This window comes from Ranitomeya variabilis, chromosome 1, assembly GCF_051348905.1.
Source record: "Ranitomeya variabilis isolate aRanVar5 chromosome 1, aRanVar5.hap1, whole genome shotgun sequence".
Classification (NCBI taxonomy): domain Eukaryota; kingdom Metazoa; phylum Chordata; class Amphibia; order Anura; family Dendrobatidae; genus Ranitomeya; species Ranitomeya variabilis.
In genome coordinates, this window is record NC_135232.1 from 663,704,942 (window position 1) to 663,721,282 (window position 16,341).

At 44.6% G+C, this 16,341-nt stretch overlaps 1 protein-coding gene across 3 annotated transcripts in view; it reads left to right on the forward strand.

The window, feature by feature from the left end:
• Window positions 1-16,341, forward strand: part of FMN1 (formin 1) — a 445,090-nt gene that overhangs the window by 245,047 nt on the left and 183,702 nt on the right. For 2 of the 3 annotated variants that reach the window (XM_077263405.1, XM_077263415.1), the window contains exon 4: window positions 12,815-12,932. In XM_077263405.1, coding sequence (XP_077119520.1) covers window positions 12,815-12,932 — 118 coding nt within the window. Of the gene's footprint in view, window positions 1-10,379; window positions 12,014-12,814; window positions 12,933-16,341 lie in introns of those variants that run through there. The other variant, XM_077263424.1, reaches the window with a different exon arrangement.

Consider the following 16,341-nt stretch of genomic DNA (forward strand, 5'->3'; position numbering starts at 1 on the left):
ACATTCATTTTCAATGAACCCCTGGAGATGGCCAAACACAGCATATGCCTGGTCTTTGGAAAGGCCATTAGGAATGAGTGGATCTGTTGTGTGTGTGATTAACCTTCACTCCATTTAGACAGGACTCTTCATAGCCCCATTCTTTGGATTGTCTACCACGACCCTCACCAAACCAATCGGTAAGTTACTCCCCATGCTGGAGATAAGCGGATAGCTTTCAAACTTCATACAACCCATTTAAATGTGCTGACCTGCTGGGAAACACTGTTCAGAATCTGATCATAAATAGCAGTACCCAGCTTTTCCAAATAATCTGAGGTATTTTAACTTGGATCTCCATGTGTGGCGAGAGTTCAAAGCGGGGCGCAGAAGCCATCCACAACGTCAATATATAAGGGCTTCTGTCATTGGCTGCTGAAGTCACATGTCCCTCTCCATATAAAAAGCAGACGTTGTTTTTGCGCCATTTTGGCAGTGAAACGCACAGTGAGGATGCTCCTGCTGCAAATAGTCAGATAGTTAGGTGGTTTATTTTCAGCTAGATAGGACCCTGTGTCAAATCGATGTTCCAAAATCTAAATTTTGTGCCATACTGTGGTGCAGACAGGTGTCCACCTTTTAGAATCTAAATCCTTTGTGCTAAATTATGTTGTCCATCCAGCAGTCCACATCATAGCATCTATACTTTTTTGTGTTAATTCTTTGTTCCAGCCACACTATCTAAGCAAATAAATACAGAACCGGTGACTGACCGGTAAGGGCCTAGGGTTGTGAAACAGCTGGTTTAAGGAGGTGAAGGCTACACCCAACATGAGTGGGGGAAAAAGTGAGCTTGTGGTGAAAGAAGGAATAGGTTTGGTGTACGTGGGCTTAGGTGGTAATGCTACTGAAAGCTATACTGAATAAACACCGGCTCGTCCTATCTAAAGACAACTTACATCTTCTGTTACTGAACAGGCTGCTGGACTCCCTTTCTTTGGCAGCTGCACAATGGTACAACTGGTAGATGAGGGCCAAAAAGAGCATGTTCGTTAGTGGATGGCAAGCCCTGCATCAAGTGGTTTATTTTCCTCTTCCTCCACCTCAACATCACACAGTACATTCCTCAGAGGTGGCACCGCAATTCCTCTTGTTTCCCCTTGTGTTTCAAGTCTCCAACCACCCAACTGACCCAGAGTACAAATAGTATAACTGTGCAGCATGGATGCATAGGACAGGGCCTGGGACAGGGCTTGGACCAGCATTTCTAGCTTAAACATTGATCAATACCAGGTGTGTGAGTGACAGGTGTAGGCCTGGTGCTCTGAGAGCCCTGCTAAATTCAGGCAACACACATGAGACCCAACTTGGAGTCCAAACATTTCCAAAAATTAGGGGCACACACCAGGAAAGTTTCATCCATTGACCAACAGTATAAATTTGATACTGGCACAGCAGAAGTCAGGCATGGGCCATTTATAAGCCAGGATCTGAGCCAACATTTACAGCTTTGAATTTAAGTTCAAATTAAGAGGTGGGTGAGGGACCAGTGTAGGCCTGCTGTGCTGAGAGCCCTGATACCAAAATGAAACAGCTCAAACTATTTTGCTAAGCCACACTCAGGTGGCACAAATAGCTTTGTAGACTAATTATTGTTAGACACATTTAAGGATAATAATTAGTTTTGATCGAATAGCTTCGGATAAGTGCTTATCTAAATAGCTATAGCGCTTACTGAATAGCTGCATCGGTAAACTGGATACCTGGAGAGCTCCCGATAATCCGCTTTTTGGCGCAGCATGTGTCATGGCTGTGTGACAGTCACAACACATGCATGGAGAGCCCAACAAACAGGCTCTCCATGCAAGTGTTGTGACGTCATACAGCCATGATACATGCATCTGCAGCGCCAAACAGCTGATTATCAGGAGCGCTCCAGGTATCCAAGTTACCAATGCAGCTATTCGGATAAGAACTTATCCGAAGCTATTCGATCAACACTAATAATAACACAGGTAGTTGACTAAAGTTAAGTGCAGGCCTGCTGGTCTGGGAGCCCCTACTGTTAAGGCAACACACATGAAGGAGACCCAACTTGGAGTCCAGTCATTTAAAAAAAACAAATTGCCACACACCACTATAGTGGCATCAATTTCCCCAGAGTAGAATTAGTCTAATGGGGCTCTGGCAGCCCTTCCACTACAGGCAACCCTCCAAATTGAGACACAACTTGGAGTCTCCATATTTAAAAAAAAAAATAGCTTGTAACATCAGCAGCAGTAGCAACAGTAGGCACAGAAGCCATGACAAAGGTGTCGCAGACTGCAATAACATGAGATCAATGCAGCACACTATAATCTACACCATCGACTACACTGCCCAGTCTATGACTTGGGTGTAAAAGTAATTAGAGATCTATGACATGTTCATCTTGATGAAAGATAGGCGATCTATACTTTCAGGGTACAGCCGGATGTGCTTATCCGTCAGGATACCACTAGCAGCGCTGAAGACACATTCTGAGAGAACGCTGGCTGCTGGGCATGGTAAAACCTCAAAGGCGTGACAGGCAAGCTTAGGCCACTCTTCCATGTTTGAAGACCAAAATGCAAATTGTGCAAACCCCACCTGATAGAATTGATATTGAGCTCAAAATACTCCTGCACCATCCTCTCCAGTCGTTCACCATGTGTCAGACTTGTACTTTGTTCTACTGGTGCATGGGCTGGTCTAAAAAAAAGTGTGAAACGACTCACAGAAATTGCTTCTGCCACTTACGCTGCTGCTAATGTTTTTGCATTGACGACTAGATGTTCCAAGGGTAGGAATTCTATAACTGCGATGCACACTGTGTGCCTCACTGCTGTCTTTGGAAAAACCTCTCTTAAGATTGTCTTCAAGCGTGTTTCGATACTCCAGCATGTGCATCCCTTTCTGAGGAGAAAACATCTGGCTAAATTTATTCTTGTACCGTAACAACCCTGTAGTCTGCACTATTTCTGATCCTAACAAAATACGGGCAACATGTTGCAGATAGTGCAGCAAGAAGGCGCTTGTGTCAGACGCTTCCATGAGGCCCAAGTCCATGGTGTGTTGGTGGCAAGGTAACACTCAACCTTGCTTCCTCTGTCCCCTCCCGCCAACCACAGACAACAGAGAGGGGATCATTATCCTCTACATCTTCTGACTGTTGCATGCCCATTACCTCTTCCTTCTCCATTTGTTCCTCGGCTCCTGAACCTTCACTAAGTTTGTCTGGGACTATGAGCCGCCCTCAATCGCTGTAATTCAGCCACCCATGACACCTGCCTGTGCGACGACAGTCCGGAAATTTTGAGATATTATTCTTTCTGCATCCTCCTCTGCTTCCTCCTCTTTATCTGGGACCACCACCTCCTCCTGCAGACTATTCAAAGTCTGCTCCAGCATGTTGAAACTGTGTAGAAGGATGCAGAGATCCTTCATCTGTGCCCACTCTGCAAGCGTGATTTGCACCACGTCCATTCTGCGTTGCCCCAGACTATGCAAAATGACATACTGCACCAAGGCTTGTCGCTGCTGAAACACTTGCTGCAACATGTGAAGAGTGGAACTCCACCATATCTGCACATCGCATATCAACCAGTTTACTGGTAGCTCGAAAGACCTCGGTAGCAATGCAAGTCAATGACTCGTGAGGTGCGAACGGTGGAAGTGAGCCATCCAGGCTGTTATAGTGGAAGAGAAATTGCTATACCACTAGTTTGAGGACGTAAGCCATGTAAGGGATGTGTGTGAGGTTTGCACCGTTATCGCACACGAGCCTTTCCTGCTTACAGGTTTAGTGGAGATGGCCATGGCTCTCTCGGCCCGCATAGCTGTCCACAACTCTTGAGCTGTGTGACTGCAATCTCCAAGTCATATTAATTTAAACTCTGCCTGATTGCAGTGAGCCCTGGCTGAGCAGTAGGGAGGTGGGGGGGATTCTCTCTGCATTGTTGGAACGTGTGTCACATTAAGCGAGAGGTTGAGGGTGCAGGTGGAGTCCCTAGAGGAGATGGAGGAGAGAAAACAGTGGAGGAAGTGTTGGATACATAGGTTTGAACTGCAAGCCTTGTGGATTCCAAGACTTGATGTCTAGAGGTTTAGTTCACCATCCCTTGGTGTGTGGTGGGTTAGTTCTCCATCCCTTGGTCTGTGGTGGTGGATAGTTCTCCAGCCCCTGTTGTGTAGTAGTTTAGTTCTCCATCCTCTGGTGCGTAGGTTTAGTTCTCTATTCTAAAGTGCCCTGCAAGCTTTGGGGATTCCAAGACCTTGGCAGATATATTGTCAAGGAACGGGTGACAGCATATCTGTGACATGCTGGTGTAGCGCAGGCACATCTTTCTTAGAAAAGTAATGGCAACTGGTACTGATGGACTGCGACTGCCATCAGCTTTCGGAAAGCGTCTGTATACACCAAGCGGAAAGGCAGCATTTCTGTAGCCAACAGATTGGAGCTGATGGAGTTGAAGTGCTTAGTTTCGGCATTTGTAGGAGGAAAAATATTTAGATTGTGAGCTCCATTGGGGAAAGCAATGATAATGTATGTAAAGCACTGCAGAATAAAAGAGCGCTATATAAGCGATGCATAATAAATAATAAAACAATCTTTTACGTGACCATAACTGTGGGACTAAGGGCTGGCTGCTGTGCTGAGAGAGGGTGGAATAGGAGGAACATGGAAAACTGCTGGACTGTGAATGAGGTGCAGGCAGAAATGTTATGATGGATTGAGAAAGATGTGATGTGCTTGGTGTCTGAGATGGGTCAAAAACAGCAGGCATTTCCACTTCCATAACAGCTGACGGGCTTTCACTCACCACGACTGTAGCAAGTAAACAAGTGGAGGTTCTGCAGCGGAGACCTGCGAGAGCACTTGCCACAGTGTCTGAGGAGGAAGAAGCAGCAGATGCAGTTGGCGAGTCCTGCTAGGCTGCATTTTAGCGCAGTGAGATTCCCAGACTAACACCTGCTGATCGCGCATGTGCCGTTTCATGCATGTGGTAGTCAAATTATTGGAATTTATGCCTCTACTGAGTCTTTTTTTTTTTTTTTTTTTTACAAAGTTGGCAGCTGACTTGTGTGGTCAAACTTTTTGGTCTCAAAAAAGGCTCAGACTAGGCAACCCTTGCTGCCGATGAGCACTGCAGACCCGCGACCGCAGCTGGCCACAGCCATAGTTGTGGCTGAGAATGCAGTGCTAGTCGTGGTTGCATCCGTGTCTGTGCGGGAAGCCACAAAATAATCTCCTAATCTCCACGTCTTCCTCCTCCACCTCTTCTGCTGATCTACTCCTCTGCGTGCCTCTGTGTTCACAACAACCTCATCATCATAATCATCATCATCATCATTCTCTTTTCTACCACTCCTCTCTGAGAGTCACCCTCCACCTCTTCCTGCCCTGAGAGCATATTACAGTCCACATGCGCCTCAGGTATCTGAGTCCCCTCAGGATCACCTCCACCCCTGGTGGTTAATGTCTGGTGATGAGGGTTTAAATTATGCTCGGACCCCACTTCGTTCTGCCCAGGATCCAACTGGAAAAAATTTTGGGTATTGGTGCAGATGCTTTCCTCCTCTTGATTCTGTGAAATTTTGGTGCAGACCTCTGATGCCTATGGAATAGAATGTGTGAACAGCTCTGCAGACTCGTCCATCTGTTGTTCCCCACAGTCAGTTGGGCGGTTGTAAAGTTGTGACATAGGAGAAGCGAGGGTAATTGGGGTGTCACCTCTGTGGACTGTACTTTGTGTGATGTTAATTGGGTAGAGAGGCCACTTTATGCAGCGCTTGCCATCCACTGGAGCACATGCTCTTTATGGTCCTCATCTACAAGGCATAGATGAGGGCATCCTGCAAGCTTGCTGCCTTGGGGTAACTATGGACTCTTATCTCGCCTTCAAAATACACATCCATGCCCTTTCCACTTGTTGCCGACTACAACTCAAAATATTTCCCTGATCCATAAATTCCTCAATCAACAATCTGCATAAACCCTAGTCCATGCACTAATCCTCTCCCTCCTTGACTACTGAAACCTCCTGCTTTGTGGCCTCCCTTTGGACAGTCTTGCACCTCTTCAGTCTATCCTAAACTCTGCTGCCAAACTAATCTGCCATTCCCTGGCCTCTCCTCACTGTCAATCCCTTCACTGGCTTCCCATCACCCAGAGACTCCAGTTCAAAACCCTAACCATGGCATACAAAGCCATCTACAGCCTGTCTCCTCCATACATCTGTCACCTAGTCTCCCAGTACTTGTCTGCATGTGCGGCGCCCCAGTGTCCTGGTCGTCGCAGTGATGTCATTATCCTTTCAGGGGAGAAGTGATGTCATGTCTGAAGGCAATGAAAGACAACCACATTTAGGTATCACACACATGCAACATGTTCACACTCCAGACCAGAAGGGGGAGCTCTGAGCTTGTTTAGGGTGAACTCCCCTATTTACATCCTGATCTGGAGGGAAAGGAGTTCAGTTCCTGTCAGGCAGACAGAAGAAGAGGAGCTCTGCTGGCATGAAGTGCTGCAAATCCTGGGAAAAGACACTAAAAAGTGTACATACTGCAGAGAGTGTGCAGGAAAGCAGAGCACAGGAGAGGAATATCAGAGGGAGATCAGCCAGGAACAAGCTGCTCCTTTCTGAGGCGCAGAAGCCGGTAGCCAGGAACACCGAGGGAGCAACTGTCTCTAAGCCTTGCTCCAGAGACCGGCAGGACAGTCAATTCCAAGTTGGCTGCCCGACCTTAATACCTAAGAAGACACAGTGGCAACTTGTGGGGGCCGGGGCATCTCTAAGGTCCCTATAAACAAGCCTCAGGCCATCAGTCATACGGGTTTGTCCTATCCATACCATCTGGGGGGCAGAGAGGAAGAAATAACATCTAGAACATCTACAAGAGTTGTGAGGACCTTACCGAGAAGCTCAGCAGGGAGGTACTACAACACACAGGCACTAGTAGGAAGGCTACTGACCTCCACCTGGATAAGGGGACTCTGGAATTGCCTTCAGACCGACCGGACTCTGCCTGCCCTGTCATCTGGCGCTCCGGGCTGAGGATACCCTCTGAAGTCTCCAGTAAACAAGGTAAAAGACTGCAAACCTGTCTCCTCATTCTTTATTGCACCTTGCCCATATATAAACTCTTTTGCTGGACACCCCTGAGGGCCACGGACCGGGTCAGCCACCGTGACATTCCCCGAACCGCAGGACCCGGTGCCGAGTACCCCATTGCCCTACTCTGGGGGCGATCCACATGCAACCTCCATTCCTCACAAGATCTCCTTCTCTACTCCCTTCTTATCTCCTCTTCGCACAATCACATACTAGATTACTCCCGTGCTTCCCCTCTCCTATGGAACTCTGTACCCCAACATATCAGACTGTCTTTTTCCATGGAAACCTTCAAAAGGAACCTGAAGAACCAACTCTTCTGACAAGCTACAACCTACAGTAACCAGTGTACCACCATACCGCTGCGTGACCAGCTCTACTCTCACCTTCTGTGTTCTGACCTATCCCTTGTAGATTGTGAGCCCTCACTGGCAGGGTCCTCTCTCCTCCTGCACCAGTCGGTGACTGGTATTGTTTAAGATTATTGTACTTGTTTTTATCATGTATATCCCTTTTCACATGTAAAGCACCATGGAATAAATGGTGCTATAACAATAAATAATAATATAATACAGCTGTGCGGCTGCCAAACAGAGTCGAGTAACCCATCCAGTAACAGAAGTTGTCAAAACACTGTGCAATTATACTATTTCTACTCTGGGGAAATAAATGCCACGTTAGTGGTATGTGATTAATCATTTTTTGAAATGTTTGGACTCCCAAGTTTGGTCTCTCTCATGTGTGTTGCCTTTAGCAGTTGGACCCTCAGACCAGTGGGCCTGCACTTAATTTCAGTCAACTACCTGTGTTACTATCCTTAAATTTTCTAACATTAGTAGTTTACCAAGCTGATATTTGTGCCACTTAAATGTGGCTGAGCAAAATGCAGAATGAGCTGTTGCATGAGGTATTTGGGCCTGCAGCACAGCAGGCTTACACCGGTCCCTCACCCACCTCGTCTTATTATAAACTTTTATATTCAAAGCTGTAAATGCTGGCCCAGACCCAGATACCTTATGCATGGCTCTTGGCTGACTGCTGCTGTGCCATTATCAAATTTCTACTGTGGTTCAATTGATACCATTTTTCCTAGTATCTGCCCCATATTTTTGGAAATGGTTGGACTCCAAGTTGGGTCTCCTTTCTGTGTGTTGCCTGAATTTGACAGGGCTCTCAGAGCACCAGGCCTACACCTGTCACTCATCCACCTGTTACGGATCAATGTTTAAAGGGAACCTGTCACCCCCAAAATCCAAGATGAGCTAAGCCCACCGGCATCAGGGGCTTATCTACAGTATTCTGTAATGCTGTAGATAAGCCCCCGATGTATCCTGAATGATGAGAAAGAGAGGTTAGATTATACTCACCCAGGGGCGGAGGTCCCACTGCGGTCCGGTCCAATGGGCGTTGTGGTCTGGTCCGATGGGCGTCACGGTCCGGTCCAGCGCCTCCCATCTTCTTACGATGATGTCCTCTTCTTGTTTTCACGCTGCAGCTCCGACGCAGGTGTACTTTGTCTGCCCTGTTGAGGGCAGAGCAAAGTAATGCAGTGCGCAGGTGCCAGGAAAGGTCAGAGAGGCCCTGCGCACTGCAGTACTTTGCTCTGCCCTCAACAGGGCAGACAAAGTATGCCGGAGCCACAGTGTGAAGACAAGAAGAGGACGTCATCCTATGAAGATGAGAGGCCCTGGACCGGACCACGACGCCCATCGGACCGGACCACGACGCCCATCGGATCGGACCGTCCGCCCGCCCAGGTGAGTATAATATAACCTCTTTTTCTCATCTTCCAGGATACATCGGGGGCTTATCTACAGCATTACAGAATGCTGTAGATAAGCCTCTGATGCTGGTGAGCTTAGCTCATTTTGGATTTTGGGGGTGACCGTTTCCCTTTAAGCTAGAAATACTGGACCAAGGCCCTGTTCATATATCCATGTTGTCCAGTTATACTATTTGTACTCCGGGTCAATTGATGGCACTTTTGCTGGTGTCTGCCCCTAATTTGAGCTGTTTGGGCAGCTTTTTGCCCTCCTTTTTGTTGTTTGTGGATTTAGTTTTGCCTCCCATTCAATTCAGTGTTGTTTGGGTATGTTCGGCAAACATCGGGACATTTGCTGATCCGAACCTTGAAATGTTTGCTCATCTTTATTAAAGACTTTCATTTATATTATTTTACATGTGTTTATCTTTATCTAATATTTAAATTTGGTGATATGAAACATTTCAGCGTGAAAAACATGCAAAAGATTATGGTTAGCCAATAAAATACCTTTAAGTTAAAATATGCACAGAGAAGTATAACATCACAAGTTCACAACACATGTTTTACATTACATGGCACAGCCTTACAAATTGTAAGTCTTCATGCAGGACCCGCATTCCTTTTGCTAATTGTTGGATTATGCTTTTCTCTGTAATGTCTGATATTGTTTGTACATGTCCTTTCTAATTTGTAGAGTGCTGCAGAATGTTGCTCCATGAAAAAAAAAATTACTGTGACATTATTTTTGTCGACGCTCACTCGGTCACACACTAACACTAAAGTGCTTGATTGTTCACTAAGTGGGGAAAACCTCTCATTAGAACATGGCTGCAGTCTCCATGCATGTTATGAGACCGTTCAGATCCCTTGCTGCTCCACAGGATCTGAGCAACATAATGTAAGGTCAGTGTCTGGTCTGGTCTACTTAGCTGCCTTCCTTCCTGACTGTCAGTCCCTCCCACCTCATTAAATACCTGTTACCTGAAAGTTGGGAGGTAAAGTAACTTGAAACCGGCCTCCTCTAGGCTGTCTCCACACTATGACATTTACATTCCGTAGAAAGGCTGCAGCAAGGCGGAAGAAGGAGCTCTGTCCTGATTCAGCTCAGAGGACTTGTATGCTTTGATACACAACTTATTTTTGTTTGTTTCTTTCTTTTTTTTTTCTTTGACGCCTCGGTTGCTTCCTTTCTTTTGTTTTTCTTATTTTTTTGGGCTTGTAATTGGTGACGCGCTGAAGCTGGAACTGAACAGAGAGGTCTTTTCATAACTGTCAAGCCGGTCATTGCAGAAACACTCTGTCATATGTATGTGATTAAGCTGCCAAGCAACTACTGAGCTCCCGTTTAAAAAGCAGGAAGCGGAATCTGCAGGCTACTACAGTATACACCGGACGATAACACAGGCCAGTTTTGTTATTTTTTTTCTTCGTAATTTTTAGGAGGCTTGAGTGTTTTGAAGCTCTGCATGATGGACATACTTTAATTTTTCTTTTTAAAATTTTAACAAATATTACCTCTGTATCAAAGAGACACTTCCCCTTGGATTTAAATGGCCATTCTGAAGATTTGCTGATCCTGTTTTGTTTTTTTTCATAGACCTCCTTCACCCTTTTTTAATTTAAACCTAGAAACTCCATGGATATGCAAGAAAAAGGTAGCAGTACTAAAGAGCTAAATTCTCCAGCCACCCCAACTGCAAATCCACCCAGCAGCCCTTCACCTTCTGGCATTGCTAAATTTTCCATAAGGTCATTTTTTGGAATTACTACAAAGTTGGAAAATCCGAAGCCGAAAGATGAAAGTGCAGTTCTCAAATCATTCCGCTCCTTAGGAAATAAAGTAGAAGAGCCAACTAACCAACCGAATACGGTTGAAGAAGCAAATGGTGACACCATAAAGCAAAAAGACACACCGATGGATGGTGCAAGGGAGAATGAGGAGTTAAAAGAACAAATTAAAGATGAACAAATTAGCAAGGATGAGCAATTACACAGGGATTTAGAAATTACAAGAGAAAGGGATTTACACCATGAGGAGGATTCACAAGTCTTCAGAGGACAAGGTAAAAGTGACGACCTGGAGAAGGAAAACAAAGAACTACATCCACAAATAGATAACCTGGGAGGTACAGAAGCCAGGGTTTTACAAGAGCCAGATGATGAAAAGAAGGGAGTGTACACAAAGCGTCTGAAAGCTTCAGACATTTGTGAGGATGCAACGTCTAAGATGCATTCTGCACCAGACCCTGCACAAGGTGACTGTGAGCAGGATGGTATGCTGGTACATGGTACTCTAGTTCACATCTCAAGTGATTCAGATTCTGACGGCGAAGGCTCCAAACAAGATATATGCCAGAAAAAAACAAAGACTTCTGTGTCCACTCTTTTATCTGATTCTCAAGTATCCATGAACAATGGCCCTAAGCAGAATTCAGAATTTGAAGAGACTGAGGGTACTGTTATCATAGAAGGAGATTGCCAGCCTAAGATGGACCTAAACAGGCCAGAAAATGCACGGACGGCTATGGATGAAAAGGGTGATACTAATGAAAATATAGGGGGAATAAGTCCAGGTTCTCAAACGCCTGTCCCAGCTACTGAAACCCCTAGTGAGAAACCATTCCAACTGCCTGCCATTTTTAGTGGTTTTCGTGTGCACAAGATGGGGACAACTGCAGATGACAAAGAAACTATTACAGTGAAACAAGGGGATAGTGACTTGGCTTTGCTAAAACTTTCTCAACCTGTGCAAAAATCCAAACTTCCAAACGGAGCTCCAGTCCGGAAAAAGGAAATAAGGTCACCAGTGGAGCCCAAAGCAAGCTCCAAATTCATGGAGCAACTTTCCATGCTGCTCAACTTTGATTCGCCAAAGCAGGAAGAGAAGGAGAAGGATCCTCTTCCAGATGAAAATGATAATGGAAACCAACACATTCCTGTTTCAGAGGAAAAGCAAGAGTCTGCCTTGGAAACATTTAAGTCTTTCTTCACAGGTGCTTCAAAGAAGACCCCCCCTCTTGATTCTCTTGATCTGGAGGCCGTGAAACTGAAGCAAAAGACTGAAAAAGAATCGTTGAAGTCCATTTTTGAAAAACCCAAATCCATAGATACTGACCAGACCATGGACAGGACAAGTGTATGTTTATTTTTTCCTGTATTATCGATCTCATAGGGGTTCTTCAAGACTAGACAATTGATTTATCTGTAGGATACATTGGTGGGGGTCCAGCATACCCGCTGCTCATCTGATATCTGCTCTATCTCAGAGTACTGCAGTTTTTCACATTAATTTGAGCTGATCAGTGGGAGAGCTGGATGTAAGACCACCCCAATCTTTTACTGTTGACCTATCCCAAGGATAAGCCATCTATTATTTAGTCCTTGACAGTTTTCTACTGTTCTACAAAGGTGGGCTTATGTACATGTCCATATCATATATTAATTTTGTAATCATTCGTCAAAAGGTTCTTATAGACAAGTATAGGCTTATTCCTTAATGTTCAATAATTTTAGAGAGTCACATGGAGACTTTTCCGTGTGGATTCATATGGCATATAAATCAGTAAAAGAAACGTATGTGGTTTCTCATAGAGGCACCGCATGACATCAGTCTAATAAATACATTTGATGACATTGTAATTGACAGCTAACTTAAATATAATTTTAGAGACTATATATATTGATCAGCACCTTACACTTCAGATGGTACATGTACAAATCATTTTCAACTATTCAAGGGTATTTCTTTGATTCTTAAAGAAAAATGTAAAAATTCATGATATTTCATATATGTAAAGGTCAGTATGAGCATGGTAAAACTGACTCGCTTATAGGCGGTAGTGATCTTCAGTAACTCACTGGACATATTAAGAGTTAACTTTTAGGTAACATTTTTTACAAGGGACTTAACATATATTTTTTTAAACTTCTGTTGCAGCCAGACAATAGCCCATCTGATCCAGAAGATCGAACCCCAGGGAGATTGCAGGCTGTGTGGCCACCACCGAAACCAAAGGATGAGGAAGAGAAAGTCGGTCTAAAATATACTGAAGCAGGTAGGGCAACCTTTTGTAATGTTTTACAGTGTCTCTTAATTTTAACTGTAAACAGGCTTGGATTGGCCCACAGGGTAACAAGTGAATCCTCAGGTGGGCCCCCTGTGTAGGAGTGAGGCTACTTTTCACACTGGCGTTAACTGCAATACGTCGCAATGCGTCGTTTTGCCGAAAAAACGCATCCTGCAAAAGTGCTTGCAGGATGCGTTTTTTCGCCATTGACTAACATTAGCGGCGCATTGACACACGTCGCAACCGTAGTGCGACGGTTGCGCCGTGTTGTGGCGGACCGTCGGGAGCAAAAAACTTTACATGTAATGTTTTTTGCTCACGACGGTCCGCTTTTTCCGAAAGCGCATGGGCGGCCGGAACTCCGCCCCCACCTCCCCGCACCTCACAATGGGGCAGCGGATGCGCTGGAAAAATGCATTCGCTGCCCCCGTTGTGCGGCGGAGACAACGCTAGCGTCGATGACCTCGGCCCGACGCACTGCGACGGACCGAGCCCGACGCTAGTGTGAAAGTAGCCTAAGCCACTCACCCACCACCTTGACTATAGTGTACAATCAAAATCAGAATCTCATTAGCCAACAAACTACCTAACTAACTATTAGGATAGGTACATTTCTGATTGAGGAAGAAGTAATATTTGCATATAACTAAACAGTGTGTCCCCTTGTGAAATAGGTTTTCAGATTTTTGAGAATATGCTATAAATCTGACAGAATAAGTTCTGCAGCTATTTGTTTGTTTGTTACACTTTTGGTACCATGGAAGCGTTATTGCTGCGCTTCCTGAATTGTAATACGACATTTAAGTTGAAACCGCCATTGTAAATTTTGGGGCAGTCCCATCTGCAATGTATGGATGTGAGTAGCCCTGAGTGCCTGTCCGCATAGCAGACCTGCAGCCTGCTACCTACCAACTCAGTCCATAAATTGGATCAGACTTGCTCATGCGACAATTTTTCAAAAAGACCTGTGGATAAGGACATTCTCACATTGTGTCTGTGTGTGGTTCATTTGCCACATGAACTAAAAATACGTACATCTGAACATACCCTTACATCAGCTTTTATTGGCAAAAAATAGATTTAGACAAGATTCACTGGCAATCAGATGTCTGTTGAGACATCATTTAGTCCTCATTATGTCGTGTGATTTTGTCTTTTACACTAAAAAATGATTGATTTTTAGTAACTTTTTGGCCCTGATTTTTATCAGCATTTGGTTGTTTGTTTTTACCACCAGTTTCATCAGCGATTTTTTATTTTTTTTTGTGCTAAATTTAAAAAAACAAAATGAAAAGCTATTAGTGTTAAAAACGGGCAGTACATGGATTTAACATGCTTGGTGATGTGTGCAGTCAATGATTTTTCAAGGGCCCATAGACTTGTTCGTTTTTGATCCGAATCACCGGTCAAAAATACAAACATGTCTCTATTTAGAATTGAGAGTCCTCAGTGGTTATCAACCACTGAGGACTCTCAATTCTAAATATTTTTCTATCTACTGGCTTGCCTGGTACCAAGGGACACGTCTCTGAGATTTTTTTTTTGGCGGACATGTGATCCCCAAAATGCAGGGACATTTATTTATCTCATGTATGTGTTTTATAGAATACGTGCATAAAAAACGGGCATCACACTGAGGACTTCATGTTCTTTGTTTCCCTAAGTGATCCTATAGTCCTTTCTAAAGGAGATTAAAAAAAGGTGGTAGAGGTTGTACAAGGATAACATTCTTCATAGAATATGTGATAATTGACTGCTAGGGCTCCTTTTCATCGCAAAAACTGAAGATCTAGAGTACAGCTCTATTCAAACTTGGCACCTCCATTCTCAAAACTGTTTTGGGGGTTCCCGTGGTATGTCCCACAGCAATCAGATACTTTACACAAATCTACATAATAGGTGAAAAGTTGTAATCTTGATACAACACCTTTAAATGGATGGTCCAGGTTTCTCTGTGACTGCAGGCTTGAGAATCTTCACATTGCTTGCTGTCAGAACTCTCTGGTGCCAGTGGTAATATGTGACATGCATTCTCCTGACCACATTCCAACTAGTCGTGCCCAGCCCATCTCAATTCATCTGTATTGGGAAGAGCCCCGCATGTCTAGTTAGAACATGCATATCGCATACTGCTGGTTACATGACCACCCGGTACCAGAGAATCCTGACAGCGGGCGCTTGGGGATACACAAATCTACGCTCACATAGTGACTGCAAACTTTTGTGCCAATCCTGGATGACCTCTTTAAGTGCTGTATATTCACAATTGTGAGTTTCCTCTAATTAGTGGAACAGTGAATATATTGACAAAGAAACAAAAAGTAAAATAAAGCAATGGAGAGAAGAGTATTACATCTTACACTATAGTACTCTTTCTTATGTTCCCAGCTTTATTTCAGTAAGAGCCAAGAATGAGTAATATTATCTTGGATTTTGCATAGTGATCACGGCTCCAAGAACAAATATTTGACTATGGATGTGACATTATTCTCCCTGTATTTGGTGTTCATTATTAACCTATGTGAGATAACGGCCTGAGATGCTGAGCTATTTGTGTTGCTATGATTGCTGACTTGTAGAAATCTCCTTTTTCTACTCCAGTAATAGATTGTGTTTTAGAGGAGTACGATGGCCCCATAGCGAAGGGTGGTTTCACATTGCATTTTGGCAACCATTCAGTGGCTCTCTGGGCTCGAGTCCGAACCGCCCGCAAAACTGAATTCGGGCTAATGGCCTGACGGGACCATAGACTATAAAGGTGCCTACAGAGCGATCGTGCTCTCTCATGTGCATTATTTTCATGGGTACATGCCTAGTGGAGACGGACACCCTGATCCTGTCTACTACTTCTGGGTATATGCCGCCAGTAGGCATTAATGACAAAAATAATGGACGTCAGAGCGCACGTTCTCTGTCTGCACCAGTACAGTCTATGGCCCCATCGGCACGTACGGAACAGGTGCCTGAGCGCAATTTGAAAGCAACCTTACAGTTAATGCTTAGTATAAAACGGTGGCAGAGAATAAGATGACCGCTCCCAGAACAAGGCAAGTACTTGACGTCCTAACCGAGTATTAATCTCCCCTGAGGACTGACTTTTAAAAAACATAAAGCCCTCTGAGTTCCCCTTTTGATAAAGTATAAAAAGCCCTAAGAGTGTCCCCTTAAAAAGAAATTTATACCATCTCAAATGTCATGTTTGTGCTACTCCCCACAAAACAATTGGTGTATGCTCTCCTAATCGGTGTCCTTTTTTCACTTGTTCACAGACCAGACTGGCACAGGCAGTGCAATCCAGCAGTGTCATTGTCCTCCTGCGCCATATAGTCCTTCAGTCTATGGCTCCTTACTCCACCAAAGAATCAACCTGCAGCCAGTTCATGTTGACACCGACATG